This window comes from Micromys minutus (assembly GCF_963924665.1).
Source record: "Micromys minutus genome assembly, chromosome: 13".
NCBI classification, from domain to species: domain Eukaryota; kingdom Metazoa; phylum Chordata; class Mammalia; order Rodentia; family Muridae; genus Micromys; species Micromys minutus.
This window is the reverse complement of record NC_137982.1, coordinates 5,064,669-5,080,377: the sequence shown is the minus strand read 5'-3', so window position 1 is coordinate 5,080,377 and position 15,709 is coordinate 5,064,669. Positions and strand designations below refer to the sequence as shown.

The 15,709-nt window shown below is 45.6% G+C and overlaps 1 protein-coding gene across 2 annotated transcripts in view; it reads right to left on the bottom strand.

Moving 5' to 3' along the window:
• DDX31 (DEAD-box helicase 31) overlaps positions 1 to 15,709 on the bottom strand; it is a 60,768-nt gene that overhangs the window by 10,577 nt on the left and 34,482 nt on the right. For both annotated transcript variants that reach the window (XM_080927727.1, XM_080927728.1), the window contains 3 exons: positions 13,046 to 13,127; positions 7,735 to 7,846; positions 2,529 to 2,691 (listed from right to left, as the gene is read on the bottom strand). In XM_080927727.1, the coding sequence (XP_080783853.1) occupies positions 2,529 to 2,691; positions 7,735 to 7,846; positions 13,046 to 13,127 (357 nt within the window). The remainder of the gene's footprint in view (positions 1 to 2,528; positions 2,692 to 7,734; positions 7,847 to 13,045; positions 13,128 to 15,709) is intronic.

The following is a 15,709-nucleotide window of genomic DNA, read 5'->3' as shown; positions in this document are numbered from 1 at the left end:
TGACCACACTGGAGGTGACAGCAGAAGCTGAGAGAACTGTCTTGGTTAAAGTGATGCTGGGTATATGGAATAATTCACACAAGGCGGGGGATTAAGAAACAGCAGTCACATTTCCACACTATCAGTGACACTGGCTTTGTTATTTTGGAACCGTTTCCTACCAGGTGAAAAGGAATTATGGCCTCACAGAGCAGGTCCTGGACTCACATCACTCATTTGTGCCTAGACAGATGTCTTGGCCAACAGTCTAACTGTCCTTGTGCAGCAGACAGGCCTTGGCCCCATGTCTCCAAGAAAGATGGCAATTTCAGAGGACTATGTTACCACTTTTGCTTCCCAGGAACTGCTGTTTTTGTGATGAATGTTGCTGAGGGGGCCATTCAATATTTTACTAACAGCATCCGTGTAGATGTTTGGGGTGGGGGCTGTTTTGACAGGTTTGTGTGTAGGTGCCAGAAAAGGTTTTGTGACTCTGACTGTACTCCTATGTGTAGAGAGATGTTTATTGTTCCTTTTCAGAACTGAAGCTGAGGGTTGGGAGGCTGACAGAGACCTGACTGTTAGGATCTCATTTAGAGACTTTACTTATTTCCTTGTTCTGAGAAGTGGCCTTGTTGTGTGAAGGAAAGGGGCCATGTACACGAAAGGCAAAGCCCTTTGCCACTGCATGGGACTGCCCTGCTCGGCCTGTCCTTGGCTCACACCTAACAAGTACTAGGCTTCCTATCTGAAGCCAACAGGCTCGGAGCCTGCTGCACTCTGCTGGCAGACGTCATGGGTTTGAGCACCGCAGGAACCAGAACTGGGAAACAGAGCACTGAGAACTCAGCACCACTACTGCACTCGTCTGCACTCGTCTGCATGCGGCAGAAGGAACCGTTCTCTGTCCTGACAGGCAGATTTCAGGGAAGACATTCAGCTCAGAACAATAGTCATGGCCACAGCAGGCCTAACTCTTTGTACCTTGTGGGGTTTAATGGACTTTTCTTTGCAGTCCTTAAAAAGCAGCACCTGGCATTTGCTTGAGTCCTGACGAAGAAGTGTGGACAATCTGTCAGGTTCTCCCTGCCATTCACCCTGGCCACAATTATACAGTGCATGTGCAGATTAGCTGCAAAGTCACTTCTCTTCCAGGAGTGACAACACTTTCCCAAATACAAAAAGGTACCTACAGTCTCCTCAGTGCCCGTGTGGTGAGAAACGCCTTCAAAATAAGGGCACAGCAGAAAGGGCTGTTCTACAGCGTGACAGGGTAAGAAGAGAGAGGCACAGTCACTCAGAGTGATCCTGTGACACACTGCTGTCACTCAATGCCTGGCTCCCTGCTGCGCCAGCCAGACATCAAAGGCTGCCCCATACCATCTTACATGCTCTTTAGCAGCTAATCAGCCCATTCTTTCCTGAATAAAGCCCTGTTCAATCAGCTGCTCACAGGGCTATAGTGGTCTTGATGCCCATCTGCTGGCTAGGGTCAGCTGAGACATGGAGTGGTGATCGCTCTCTCCCCAGTGGCTTCTCATGGTAATGTCTATGTTGCCACTTAAGTCATCTGCTTCCTAGGACCCCATCAGAAGGACCCTACTCTGGGCAGCCCCTCCTCCCTTTCCCTCTTAAGCTAGGTGCTGACCCGGCTAGCGAGGCAATCAGTGTGTCCTGGTAAAGGAGCAGGGTAGCAGGACAGACCGTGTGGGAACAGCAAAGCATGAGGACGTACCCTCCAAGTCAGGCCAAAAATACGGCAGCATTTGCAACCAGCATGCAGAAAAAAGGCACACAATGTAGTATGTACCCAGAGTGGTCAAGGAATCTACACCAAAACCCGGGCAAGGGAAGAAATGTTTTTATACTACAACACTCAGTGTCGTGTCCCCCACCCCCAGAGGTCACCCAACAAAAATGCCCCTACCCCAAAGCCCCCTACAGAGCACTCTGGGGGTCTGGGGGGAGCCCCCAGTGCTCAGACTATGGTGGGAGGCTGAGCCTGCTGTTCAAAGAACACCATTCCTTAGAGAAAGAAAGCAGACAACACAGACAATTTGCTGAACAATCATTAACTCAGGTCAGTACTGTGGGACTAGACTCAAGGTCAAGCCTAGTTCCCGACTCCAGCGACTCGAAGGTCAGTTTTGCTTATACTGACATTTCTTTTCCAAAGAGTCCTAGGACGAAGCAATCTTGCACCCAGATGTTGCTTTTTGGTGGAAAGGGCAAGGGGCTGTGCTTTCACTTCTGCACGACTCAGCACCAGAACTAATGCTATGGAGCACACAAGAAGCCTCCCGCGCTACTCTAGTGGGACATGAAGACAACAGAGCCATCTTTCTGCTCAGCAATCTCCACTACTTTGTGTCCAACTGAATTTTTGCAGGGTTAGGGATGATTTTCCCTCTTGTTCCAAGTGCTTCTGTATTGAAGACAGGCACTAGTGGTAATTTCTCTCACCGCCACCCCCATGAACGCCAGTCTTCTACATAAGCTCACCTGCTAATGTAAATAGAATCTTGAACAAGGTCTAACGCCCATCTCACCTTTTTAAGCTTGCTTTCTTCACAGTAGACACACTGAGGTTTCTAGGAGCATCTCTTAGTCCAAAACTCTTAGCCACATGCCCAAGGTGTAGGGATCGGACATGGAAGATAGATTTCAGCTCCTTGGGGTAGGTGGCATAGGCTCGGATGAAGGACTGCAGGGCTAGAAGAAAGGGGAGGGGAGGTCAGGATAGGGGATCTGAAGTCTCAAAGCTACCCATCCCTATGTTACCCTACTTTATCTTGCCAAGGACAATTACGGCATAGGCACCCTTGTGTATGTATTTAAAATCTCTAAAGGGCTGGCAAGATGCTCACTCAGTGGTTAAAAGGATTTACTGTTCTTGCATAAGACCTGACATCTTATAATAGCTCTGTAGGGATCTGATGTCTCTCTAGGCGACTGCACTTACATATGTCTATACCTGCACAGATACACATGCATACATGTAATGAGAATAATAAAAATAAAGTCTGAAAAAAATCACTAAACAAAAATTATAGCCAAAATTATCACTTAAATAAATCCTATAAAATTTCCTTTGCTTCATGAAGAGTTGTGACATTCCAACAGAGCAGGATTTCTCTTTTGTCACATACAGTCTCAGGGCCTACCTCAGAGCCTGGCATGTCACATGCACTTGACACCTGTTGCTACATACAGTAAAATGAAGGAAGAAACTAAGTGATCAACATTTCCTTCTGAAAATGAGAAAATCCTTAGACATATATTAGGGGAAAACCAGTTACTTTTGAATAATGAATGCACACAGCATGCCAAGGAGAAAGAAAATTATAAAAGATAAAATAGTGCAGAAGGCAGCTGACCTGGGTGCCTGCCACCAGCCTGGAGAGTCCAGCCGCAAAGCTGCAGCCCCACTGTAAAGTTAGGAGGAACAGATTCCTGTTCTAGACCCCAGTGCAGATACAGAGGACCTGGGCTCATTCCTGGGTGCTGGAGCTGTGGCTAGGCCTCAGTCCCTTACCCTGACATCCTCCTTGAAGACAGACAGAACCAGCCCTGTACACTAACAAAAGAGGTACCAAGTACCAGCCTCTCTCAGCTAGGTAGTTGAGCCACTGGACTGGCAAGTTTGCCCACAGCTTAAGTGTAATATCCCAGCAGTACCTGGAGATTGCCGTTTATGAACAGTAATAAAAAGTGTCATTTTAGCAGATCATCTCCTGGAAGGATCCTGGGAATCCATCAAAGCTCTATTTACTGAGCAAAGTGAACTCCTTTTCCCAATCGATGGGAAATAATAAGCATGGCAACTCCTCTGCACCTCTCTCCTAAATCTGTGTTCACTTCTCTTCCAATAACCAGGGACCAGCTTTTTCAAAGAACATCTTTAACACTTCAAACCGTCTGCTCTGTCTGGAGGGTTCCAACACTGGCCCCACCCACAGTTGCTCACATTCCCAAAAAGGAGCTCACTGGCACTGCAGTGACCACTAATACCTGACTTCCCTTTCTTTCCCCAGTTCCAACACCGCTCTAAAACATTCCTCGGAGCCAATCCAATCCAAGAGTCTGGGCCACCCTAAGGGTAGCATGTATATATCACTTCCTGCCACTCTTTTATATAAGCAGCTGAGCCCCAACCATTTGCTTGACTCATAACCATCCTTTCCTCCACAAAACACATGAAGCAAGCAAGTAAAGAGATGTCTGCCCCAAGAGATGTAAGGGCCCAGCTAAAAGCTTCATAGAAATACCCAGTTGCTGAGCAATGGCAGAAAATGTTTACGCCCTAGACATCAGCCCAGGCAGCATTTCACACTGCATATTTTAACTAAGCCTTCATGTCCTCTAGGCTCTAGTGTCACTGGGGACAGGAGCAGCTGCCTGTCCTTGCACACCTGCATGGTCTTCCAAGTTTGGCTAACTCTAAGACAGCAGGGGCAGGAAGTGGTTCATTTGGCAGTGTCTAGAATGTATAGAAGGAATATGGCCGTGGGGACAACACAGTACAAAGTGGAAAACTGGAAGGAGATGTTTATTCAGGGTGACGGGTGGCCACAGGCTATGAAAGTTGAACATTTGAGTTGCTGGCTCTTATTTCCAGGGAGCTATTTAAGGTGCATGAATTAGAGGGAATCTGTCTACAATAGTCCACCTGGACACCCTGGCCTTTTTTTATTCATGGGCATCTGGATTAGGAATGGAAGTGTCATACAGATGACTCCTAGGATAAGAAGGCAAAGGAACAATACTACAGCCTGAAGACACTCCTGCCCCACATCACAAACCCAGTCTGGCCCATGGCAAAGGCACACATACCTATATCAACTGTCACATTACCCAAAGGATGTGAGAAAAGAAATGCCTTCTTACAGTTCTCTAAAAGACAAAGCACTCAGCAAGGTGCCTAGCCAATGCTATCCCACTGAGGCAAAAAGGTAAATATATTTACACTACTAACAAGTGTCCTTTGCAAGTGCAGGTGTAAGGGCCACACACGATCCCTACTCTACAGGGAGGCCAGAAGATGATTATGACAGACTATCGAAACAGGGGCACATATAAGCAGAGGACTCTGCTCTGCAAAACTTCCCTTCAGAGTCTAGAATGAAAACACAACACCACTATTTCTACAGCCCAAGTCCCAGCTAAAAGACACACAGACAGAAGGAAAAGATGTAACTGTTCTAGGGATTGTCAACAATCAAACTGATTATTAACAATGATGGGGGTCAAAAAATGAAAAATAACTACAAATGCAGACTTGGCCCAGTTCCTATCTAGTTTTCTGCTGTAAAGGCAAGGGCAGCTGCATGGTTAATTATTCATGAGGTGGGTTCTACAATGCCACAAAAGGGAATCAGGTTGGTTGAGGAATTTGCATATGTAAACTGAAATGCAAAAGGTAAGTGTCATCTTATGGGACAGAATGGCTTTTCCTATATCTTAAGTTCAGTTTCTTTAGAGCAGTGTGGATACATTCTCCAAACCTCCCAAAGTCATAATCCTAAGTGACAGGAGAAATTAGAGAGGAGCTTTGTGTCCCAAGGTAGGTGACTAAGATCTAAGGGGTGAGGGCAGCTGGTTCCAGCCCCTATCAACCTGGAGTGAAAATGAGTCAGCAAACAAGAGAATGATTCACACATCTCCTTGTTGTACTAAATACCATAAACACCTGGAAACAGTTCTGTTCTGACAGCTTCAATGGAAAACCAGTAACTCTGATGACAGATAATACCTCCAATCACAATCTGTCACAACTGCTTGCTAACTTTCATGGGACTATCCAGGTAGTCCCTTGGTATGGGAACACTACTGACACCCAAAGTGTGTGGGCAGGCATCTTTTCCTCCACTGCAAGGTTAGCAACCTTAATTCAGCTGAGTCAGCTACCTTCTTCCAAAGGTCAAAACCACAGTGACAGTCTCTGGCTTCTCGACAAGGAGGTTCTTGGGGAACTACTTGGAATTGCTAAATTCACATTTGGGAAATGCTGAAGACAGAGCATTATTCGAGAAAAGACCAGAAGGACATCAGTACATATCTGGCGGGCAGTGACGGACTTCCATTGCATGCAATTGTGTCTGAAGTGTTCTGACAATCAAATCTGTGCAGACGATGAATGGTGGCTATCGGAAAACATTTATTTTTTTATTGTTAGTGCCGGGGCTGGAGCTGGGGGGATATGGCGCTTGTGCTATCTGGGCAAGTGCTGACCACTGAGTTCCATCTCCAGTCCTGATGTTTTTTTTCTCACCTACCACTTGCTGGCTGTTCACTGTAGCCCAATTTCTGCTTTCAATCTTACCCAGGGTCAATTCTCACACTGTAGCTAGGTGATCTTTTAAAACCCATGGCCCACTGAACCACATCTCAGCTCAAACCCCCCCCTTGCGCCCCCCACAACTCCCCTAGTGGTTCCCAGTCCCCTCAGGGTGACTTCAGAGCAGTCTCTGAGCTCTACAGGGCTGTCTCAGCTAATCCAGTCTCATGGTAATCCATTTCCTTCCTTGTTTTGCTCAAATATCTCCTCCTTAGCTGGGCTTATGCTGACCTCACCAAACACACCGCAGCACTACACCAGCCTCTTACCTGGTCTACTTCTCTGTAGGTTGCACCACTGTCTAGAGCTCCCTCACTGTGCCCATTAGCTCACAAAGCAGAGGACGAATTCCACCTGCCTCCTCACGTGCCGAAGCACCTGGCACAGTGCGAACTCTAACACTGCCAAGCAATTATTTTATAAAAGGTACTGCCAGCTGGGAGTGGTGGTACATGTCTGTAGTCCCAGCACTTGAGAGACTGTGGCAAGAGGTCCCCAGTGTGAGACCTGCTTGGGCTATATGTGTAACACGACCCTGTCTCAAAACTAAGTGAATTTAGAAGAAAGAATGATAGTAAGTCCTAGTAACACCTTCAATCCTAGCACTCAGCAGGCAGACAGATCACTTTTGAGGCCAGCCTGGTCTATAGAATCCCCCCCCACCCCAAGCTTCACTTTCCTTCCCGGTCACTCTAAGACCAGTCTGGCCTTAAACCCAGAGATCTGCCTACCTCTGCTTCCCCCAACTGCTAGGATTAAAGGCAAGTGCCATCATGACCTCCACTGGGCTCCAACTCAGGTTTTATTAGTACTAATTAGTCACTAGCCAGAACATCTCACTAGGAAAAAGAGTTGGCTATTTATGAGTACTGTTTAAGTGGAACTATTAATTCCACCTTTAGCACTGGGACCCCAGGGATAACTTACTCTAAAAAGGGTCTGAGAACTACATCAGCACCACTGGGATGAACTGTCCAGTTTCAAACCATCCTCACCTCACCATTCTCAGTCTCCTTTGCCCCTTCGGACAGGCACTGCTTAGGTTGATGCTTCCTTCCACCCTCACACTCATCTCCAACGTCTGCCCTCCAACTACTACAGCCAGCACGTCACCTCTGCTGTCTGGTGTTCACAGAGAAAAACAGATCCCCAAGATCCAAGTTGTTGGGTCAAAGCTTTAGCCCTAATATAAGCCAAGATAAAGCCTCATTTGTGTAAAAGATGGAGATGGATGAAATTAACATTTAATATCACTTTAAAGCCTTCTGAGCCTGCTTCCAAACCCTGCAGAATTACTGCAGAATGAAGGCTTTGATTGGTACACAGAGGATGTCCTCTCAACCACGGAAGGATGTGGTGAGGGGTGAAGTCAGGACGAAGGGTGACCACACCCCCAACCTCCTGAGTGTGCCACTGACCTTTCTTTGCCCAGGAGACCATCCTCTGACTGGAGTGCACGTAATCTTCAAACACTGTCTGCAATACTGTGGCTCGTTCTCGGATTTCCTGGGGGCCAATGGCATGGGATTTCTGGGAGGGTGATGGAAGGATTATAGGAGAGACAGAGTTGAAGTCAGGAATAATGAAGCAGTTTATAATAGATTTAATAACAGTAAAATCACACGGTAACCACCCAGGGGCCAACAAGGGTAATCCTTTCAATATTACTAGAGAAAGAAGGGAGCTATAAAGATGTTAAAGTCAAGCAAAGATGAGAACTGCGTAAAAAGGGGGCAGAGCAGGTCTGTTTGTTTGCCCACTTTCCTTCGCAACCTTGTGTCACCCGTACTCAAGTGAAAAGGCAGTGGCGGAGTTTCCAAGTCTGATTCTGGCATTTTAAACAATGAACGACAGGCTGTTTTGAAAGAACTCTTCTTTATTTATTAAGAGTTTTCTCCCTTTTCCCCCTCCCCTCTCATCAGTGGAAAAAGCATTCCCACCTCTCCTTAAGACCATTCCAGTGATCTGCCTAAAATTCAGCCTTATAAAGCTATGTGCCCCTGAACTTAGAGCTTGCTTCCTCCCTTCCCAGAGGTGGGTTGTGAGTGGTTTAGATTTGCTCCAGAAGCCCATACAACCAAGCTGAGTTCTGAGGACCTATTAAGAAGGCAGCTTTTCAGTAAGCCATATTCAGAGGCTGTTTGAGTCTCTGCAACCAGGAGCACTGCTGTAGCCTCTGAAAATTATTAATAACATAGGACCATTTTCATCTTTTAAAAGTCCCAGAGAAAAAAATGTCTTTTAAAAATTCCTTCTAGAAAGTACTGATTTCTATTTCCTATATTTTACAACAAACACAGGTACTTTTTATTGACTAGGAGGAGGTTTTGCAGCCTAAGTAGGTGGCCACTACTCATGTGGAGGGGTTACTGAGCCCCATACTCCAATCTCATGTGTGGAACCTAGACCCTCAGAGGACAGATGTCAGACTTGTGTCTGACCTGTGTCTTCCCTTCCCTTTTAAGGCTGGAAGAGGAGGAAGAAAAGGGAGAGGAGGGAAAGCCTCTCTTTTTGGGTAGACAATCATCTCTGCATTAATAGAGACTTAACAACTTGAAGATGCTTTTGGTGTAGTCACATTGTCCTGCTGCCTATTTGGCTGATTTCACAGTACATGGTCCCCCTAAGGGTTTTATCCACTACAATGTCAGGAAAAGCGCCACTGAGGAGCTGTGTTACCAAAGTGGACATTTGCTATTGTCATTAGCAAGGATTTTTCACCCCTGACTGATGTGAAATGCAAACTTCTCCACTGCCCTCCTTTCGTTAAGCCACCTCAGCAGCACAACTGTCACCTTGCCTGCATTTTTTTTTAATATGAATGTGAAATTAGTGAGGATGCCCTTTCCCCTGGCGGACAGAATCCTCTGTTATTAAAAAGTAAAGCACTTTAATAATGAAAACTTTTTCCTCTTTTTCCTGTGTTTTAACTGTTTAAAATTAATGAGAAGGGCAGAATGGTTGTCAAAGCGATATTGAAAGCCGGGCAGCCAGGACCGAATAAGCACAAAAATCCCTCTAGAGTGTTAAATAAACAGAGCTGCAGCCCTCTCTGGATCCCTCTGTTGGTTATTGTATACATTCTGTAACAGCTCTCAGAATAGATCTGAGAGCCAGGGAGGCAGAGAGGTTTCAGAATTCCAATAAAGGCCTCAAATTAAAGACAGCCTGGTGCGAATTCCAGGAGAAAATTAAAGAGACCTCAAGCTTAAGTGACAGGTGACTTGCTTCTGTGTCACAACTGTCAGGGGATTTAGTGATAATATGGCAATATATTACAAAGGGCTTTTCTTATTCCCCCCTTTAGGTTTCAAAATGAGGCATCTTTTCTTCCCAACCCAAAAAAAAAAAAAAAAAAATTACATATATATAATGTGAGTGTATATACAAGTGAAATGTGTAGAAAATGATAAAATCAGGCTTACAGTTAAAATGATGAGGTCAGTTTTAGAAAAACGTAAGAAAAAGTTAATGACAGAAAACAATACATGTAGGAAAAAGCATATCTTACCACACTTCCAGAAACACTGTTAAGACTGCCCCTCCTGAGACTGAACGAGGTAACTTTTGGTTATGGGGAAGACAGTCTAAATTTAAACTGAAGACAGAATGGGGCAGAGTTCGGCAGTGCCACCTCAGCCCTAGACAGGTAAATGCTCCTGTAATGAGAATGGGTCAGAGCCCCGAGGCTTTCGAGCAGGCAGCACTGCCTCTCCCACCCTCCCAGACACAGGCTGGGTACTGGTTAATGAAGCCAACCTGCAGCTAGCAGACCACAGGCAGTTGAGAAAAACATGCTCCTGCGCCTACTGGCTCTGTGTGCCTCTGTTTGCAACACCCCACTGATCCTCCAGACAAAAGATCATGAGAAAGGATGAGCTAGGGGCTCTGATCTGATTTTAACACTTCCCAATGCCAGCGACAGTTTGGAGAATTTTATAAGCAGAGCTCACAGGACAAAAAAACTTGTGGAAAAACATGCTGGGAGGGTGTACACCCTGCATGAAAACTTTACAATGCCCAGAAACTGAGACACCTCGGTAAAAACTAGGCTGGACCCTTCAACCTGTGAAAAGTTTTAGGTGGTGGCAGTGGCACACAGGGGTGTAAACACACTGAGGCATTGTGCTAAATAGCCAACTTCCAAGATATATTTAGCAAAATGGAAGGGCTTTGTTTTAATCACTTTCTTGCCTAGCTAAGCTTCACCCCGTGGTCCACAGAACCTTCTGAGTGCCTCCTAGTCAAGCTGAAAGATCAAATTTATTCTCTTTGTAGGGAGGTGAACACTCACACACAGACGCAGCTGTATATATATTTCATACACCTAAATATGAAATATACATTTTACAGATGCTTCACTAGCTTTCTTTCTGTTCACAGAAGCCCAAAACTGTGTGTGCCAAAGGGACATTTACCATGAGCTCGAGTGGAGCTGGTGAAGTAGAGGGGACAGTAACGAGGCACACATTTGTATGCTGGCCACTTTGTGCATCTGCTGCAGAGCTGTCTGCGCTGCAGGGAGTGGGGTAGCCAGGACAGGTACACTTTTCATGAGAAACAGAGCAGAAGCTGGACCCCTCACTCCCTCCATCTTTCTAGGCCGGATAGCTATGTGATTAACAGCACAGCAACAACTTAGATCAGGTGGTCCTTCGAGTTAAAACGAGGCTGGGTCCTACAAACTAGGCCTCATTCAATAGGAAGTCGAGTGTGATAAATTTAGTTTTCCAAGTTAATCATATCTAGCAATGTCAGTGAAAACCCAATCTTACTTAGCATTTCCCCCTCAAAACAGCAGCAAATTATAAAACTAGAAAAGATTCAATTCATTTCTACCAAAGGGTAGGAGCCTGGGGTGAGGTGATGCGATGCTCCCTGCTCTGGAGAACTTACACTGTTTGAAAGCATGCCAAGCTCTTTCTGCCTCATTTCATTCAACCCCCAGGCAACCCTCAAATATGGGCACTCTCATAATCCTTCTGCAGAAAGGAAGACTGAGTTCCTGCCCAAGGCCACAGAGGTACCAGCTGTGAGGCACGGACTCAAGTCCTGGCTGACTCTTGCCCAGACCTTTACAATGGTTCTTAGGGCTCAGGACGTCTTTGAGGCTGGCCCCCAGCCAGGAAAAGGCTTAAGGAGAAGGCCACAGAAGGGCAGATGTTAAAAATGACATGGCCAGTTGCTGAAAGGATAGAGGGAGATGCAGCTGCTCTGCACTTTCCCTGGGGACATGTACTCCTGCGGGGTGGGGGTGCTGTTAAGACTTACACAACAATCACCTCCCTGGAGGAAAAGTCTGTGTTCAGGGATAAAGACTACTCAAACCAAAGCTGGTCTCAGAAACAATCTACAGAAGGCTAAGTTTGATCCAACCTTTAGGATTTCACTATGTCATTTTCCAGCTGGTTCTCACTTCTGGACGGCAGGCAGATGCCCATGATCCATTGATTTATTAGGATACAGCACTGCCGGCACAGTGTGCAACTACAGTGTCAGCCTTCTGTACCTTGCAGTAGTGTACTGGGTGCTTTAGGATCGTTTCTTACACTACCCTGTATTCTCCTTTAAGTGAGTACTGTATATCTCAATTTCAACGTGAAAAAGCCGAGGCTTGCAAAGGGCCAGAACTTTGCCAGAGTTTCCCAGAGGCACCCAGCTGGAGTCTGACCCAGGGATCTGTTCTCACCCACTCTCAACACTGCATCCTCTGTAGCTCCCAAGCTCCCTGCTGACACTGTGGACTGGACTGGAACCACAGTGAAGTAGCCAGAGGAGCATTAAAGCGTAAACACTCTAAACACCGTCGTTACAGAATAACTGAGATGTAAAGACATAGTGCATCTGTGTCAGCTGCCCAATCCCTTAAAAACAGACCCATAAGCTTGCTCTAGTGTGGCTGTGATGTTCACATAGAAAGTCACTCAAAATAACTTGCTGATGTAAACTCCCTTAGGTGTGCTCTGGAAGAAGGGAGCTTAAGCCAGGACCAGATAAATCTAGCTCCTGCCTCAAAAGCAGTATCGATTCAGATAAAGGCACTTGATACATGAGGAAAATACCACAGCCTAATCTAAGTGGGTTTGATTTCTTCACTCTATCCTCATGCTTAAGAAAATAAACATAAAATATTCACAAAATTAGCCAAGTCACATAGAGCAACACACATGTGCATATACTATACTAAGCAATGGACTAGAGGGCAGGGCCGAGAGGCAGCAGGGAGGGGATGCTCAGGCCCGAGGCACAGCTCGGTATCTCCATATGGAGCTGCATGGATAGTAAACATTTTTCTTTTTAATGATCTCAACCTTACTCTTCCTCTATAGACAGTGCATTCACATTAAAAACTGGGGAGCCTGAGTATGTCTGAGAGAGACAGCAGTATTTATCTCTTCCCTCGTGCTATAGGGATGAACAGGTCTAGCCAGTGGTCCTTGCTGATGATCTGGAGAGAGGCCACCACCTGGGTGAGCTCACAATGCTGGCTCCAGACTCAATGCCCTAGACCTCCTTTCTGCAGAGCCTGCTGCTGCCTGGCAGTCCTCCAGAATGGACTGGCGCCCATCAACGGGATGAAATGAGCAAAAATATTCAGAGGGAAGAGAAGGAAAAAAACCAAAGCACTACAAGGTATGACTTGATGTTCACAGTCCTTAAAATGTACATTCTATGTGGCAGAAGAAACAGCCCACGCATAAAGTCTCCATCAAGATATGAACCACTCACCTGGGCTCCCCTTTGTCTCCTTTTAAAACAATCATCCTTTGCCAGGACAGCCAAAATATCTTCCATCTTAATCTCAGAAACACTAAGAGGAAGAGCACAAGGAAGTCAGCACTTTCCCAGAGATAGCCCAGATTCTGATGTATAGAATCAGTCCATTCTGAAATGAGACCTAAGGACAAGCGACATCTTGTCCTCAGATGGTACAGGAGCTTGCTCCCAAGCCTACAACCTGACTTCAACCACTAGGACCTAGAAGGGGAGAACCGAACCCCAGAGCTATCCTTTACACTTTTACCTCCCACTACAACATCAATGTGAATAAAAATCTGTCAAGAAGACGATACTCTTTTCCTCTTTGTTGTTGTTTGTTTTGAGACAGGGATTTTCTGTGTAATCCTGGCTATCTTGGAACTCATTCTGTAGACCAGGCTGGCCTCAAACTCATAGAGATCTGCCTGCCAATGCCTCCTGAGTGCTGGGATTAAAGACAGGTAATTAAAGATAATTCTCTTAAGCCTTTAGGCATTTGAAAAAAGAAAAGGTGGCAACAGGGCCAAGTTAGCCAGTGTCCCCTGCTAATGGGCCTAAATAAAGGTTACCTAACATGGGGGTCTTCCTTGTATCTGTCCACCCAGCTTGCCTTCATTCTTCTTTCTTCATCCCCCTTTTTGAGGAAAGGTCTCGCGTACCCTAAACTGTCGGTCTCTCACTATGGAACCGAGGATGTCCTAGATTCCCCTGCTTCCATCCAGTGCTGGGGTTATAAGCAAATACCACTATACTAGGCTTCTACCATCATTCCTTCCTTTCTTTGTATGTGCTTGTGTGTGTAAATGGGCACACACAACATGGCTTGTGTATGGGAATCAGAGTAACTTCAGGAGTCCGTTCTACCATGTGGGTCCTGAGGATGAAGCCAGCCCTCGGCTTTTGCTTCTTCCTAAAGCATAGTTACCAACACAGTAGGCTTATTTTTTGACATAATACTTGAACAGGTAAGAATATCATTTCACACAGGCTGCTGTGCAAGATCATTAACTACTGAACAAGGACCGCAGTGACAGTGGTGAGCGTCCTAGCTCTGTGCACAACTCCTCTCTACTCTAGAGAGTCTCCCATGCTCTGGTCTCTAAACCATTCAGGGACGAAGACCAAATGATGGCCTAAGACCTGCAGCCACAAGCAAACTGCTGAAGGCAGGAATCAAAACAAGGGAACATGACTGGCTTCTGAGAAGAGTCTGGCAGCCACTAATGTACTCAGCGACTACAATCTCATGGCTCTAGAATTGGGGAACAACACAGAAGTACAATTAGAGACAGGAAATGTGAGAGGCTCATCTTCCAGAGGAAAGAAGCTCCAGGGGAGAAAAACTGATCATAAAAAGACAAATGATTTTGTTCTATATTTTGTTTTTTGAAAATGTTAACAGCAAATTAAACCACAAATGGAAATCTCTTTTAGATGAAGACAATTCTCTTTTCCCAATGATTACTGTGACAAGGATGTGAGTGAAGCTGCCACATATGACAGCCATTCACCTGAGACCTGTCAACTCTCCTGAGCCCCAACCCTGGCTCCATCCCTGAGCATCCACAGGCCCATAAAGGAGAGATGTTGCTACATAAGGGAGAGGTAGCTGCAAGAGTGGAGGCTCGGAAGACAGAAGGAAAGATTTCTCCAGCTTCTAATCTGTGAAGGACATATATGGTGGCTGACTCTGGGGATGAGACAGATGTACTTGTCTCACATGACTCCTGTGTCATCTTTGGGGCAGGCAGAGACAGATACACTAATAGAAAATAAATTGTGAAGTGGAGTTTGGTGTCTCACAGCTACAATTACAGCATATGGGGCTAAAGCAAGAGGACTGACACAAGCCTGAGGCTAGCTTAGGCTATGCAGTGAACTTAAGGCCGGCCTGGGCTACAGAGTAAGACCCTCTTTCAAAAACGTTAAACAAAACAACAAAAAACAATTTTGGGGGTGAAATTTTAATAGAGAGGAAATCATATGATAAGAAGTTTAGGAATAGAAAAAGTGATTAAACAACCACCAAACCAATTCAACCCCAGAAAAGAAAGATGCCTGTGTATAAGAAGGCCAGGGTATCAGCAAACTGGAATGGCAAAGACCTGCAGTCACCAAGTTTAAAGGTCTTCTTAACCTGAGGCAGTGCTTCTGGGAAACAAAGCAGATTTACCATGATTAGTTTAATCCTGTGGACAGATCTGAATAGTTCTGTCTTGCTAGGAAAAGAAAAGAGTAAATATATCCAGCATGTTCTGACAAAGCTTCTACATTTTAACAAACCAGCGATGATTTTCTTAACAACACACTGAAGCAGGAAGGAACTAGCACCATAAATAAGTGGGAAGGATGGAGAAACAAAGCTCTGAGCACAGATGGGGTAGCAACAGCCAGGGGCTCGTATCCCTTGCCCAGATAGAGTGGACTGTGAGGCAACTTCTGCATCTCCCACATAAGAGCACTTCTACTGCCTTGTTCTTTGAATGATTAATGTTCCCTTTAATTTTCAAAAATTTCTTAGGCTATTTCTGTCTATTGCATATAATGTAGTCAATGTGTTATAAAAAGATGAAGAGGGGGAGATATGTCCTATGGAGGCATGGTGATGTGTGGGAGGAAGGGGCGGCCTCTGGC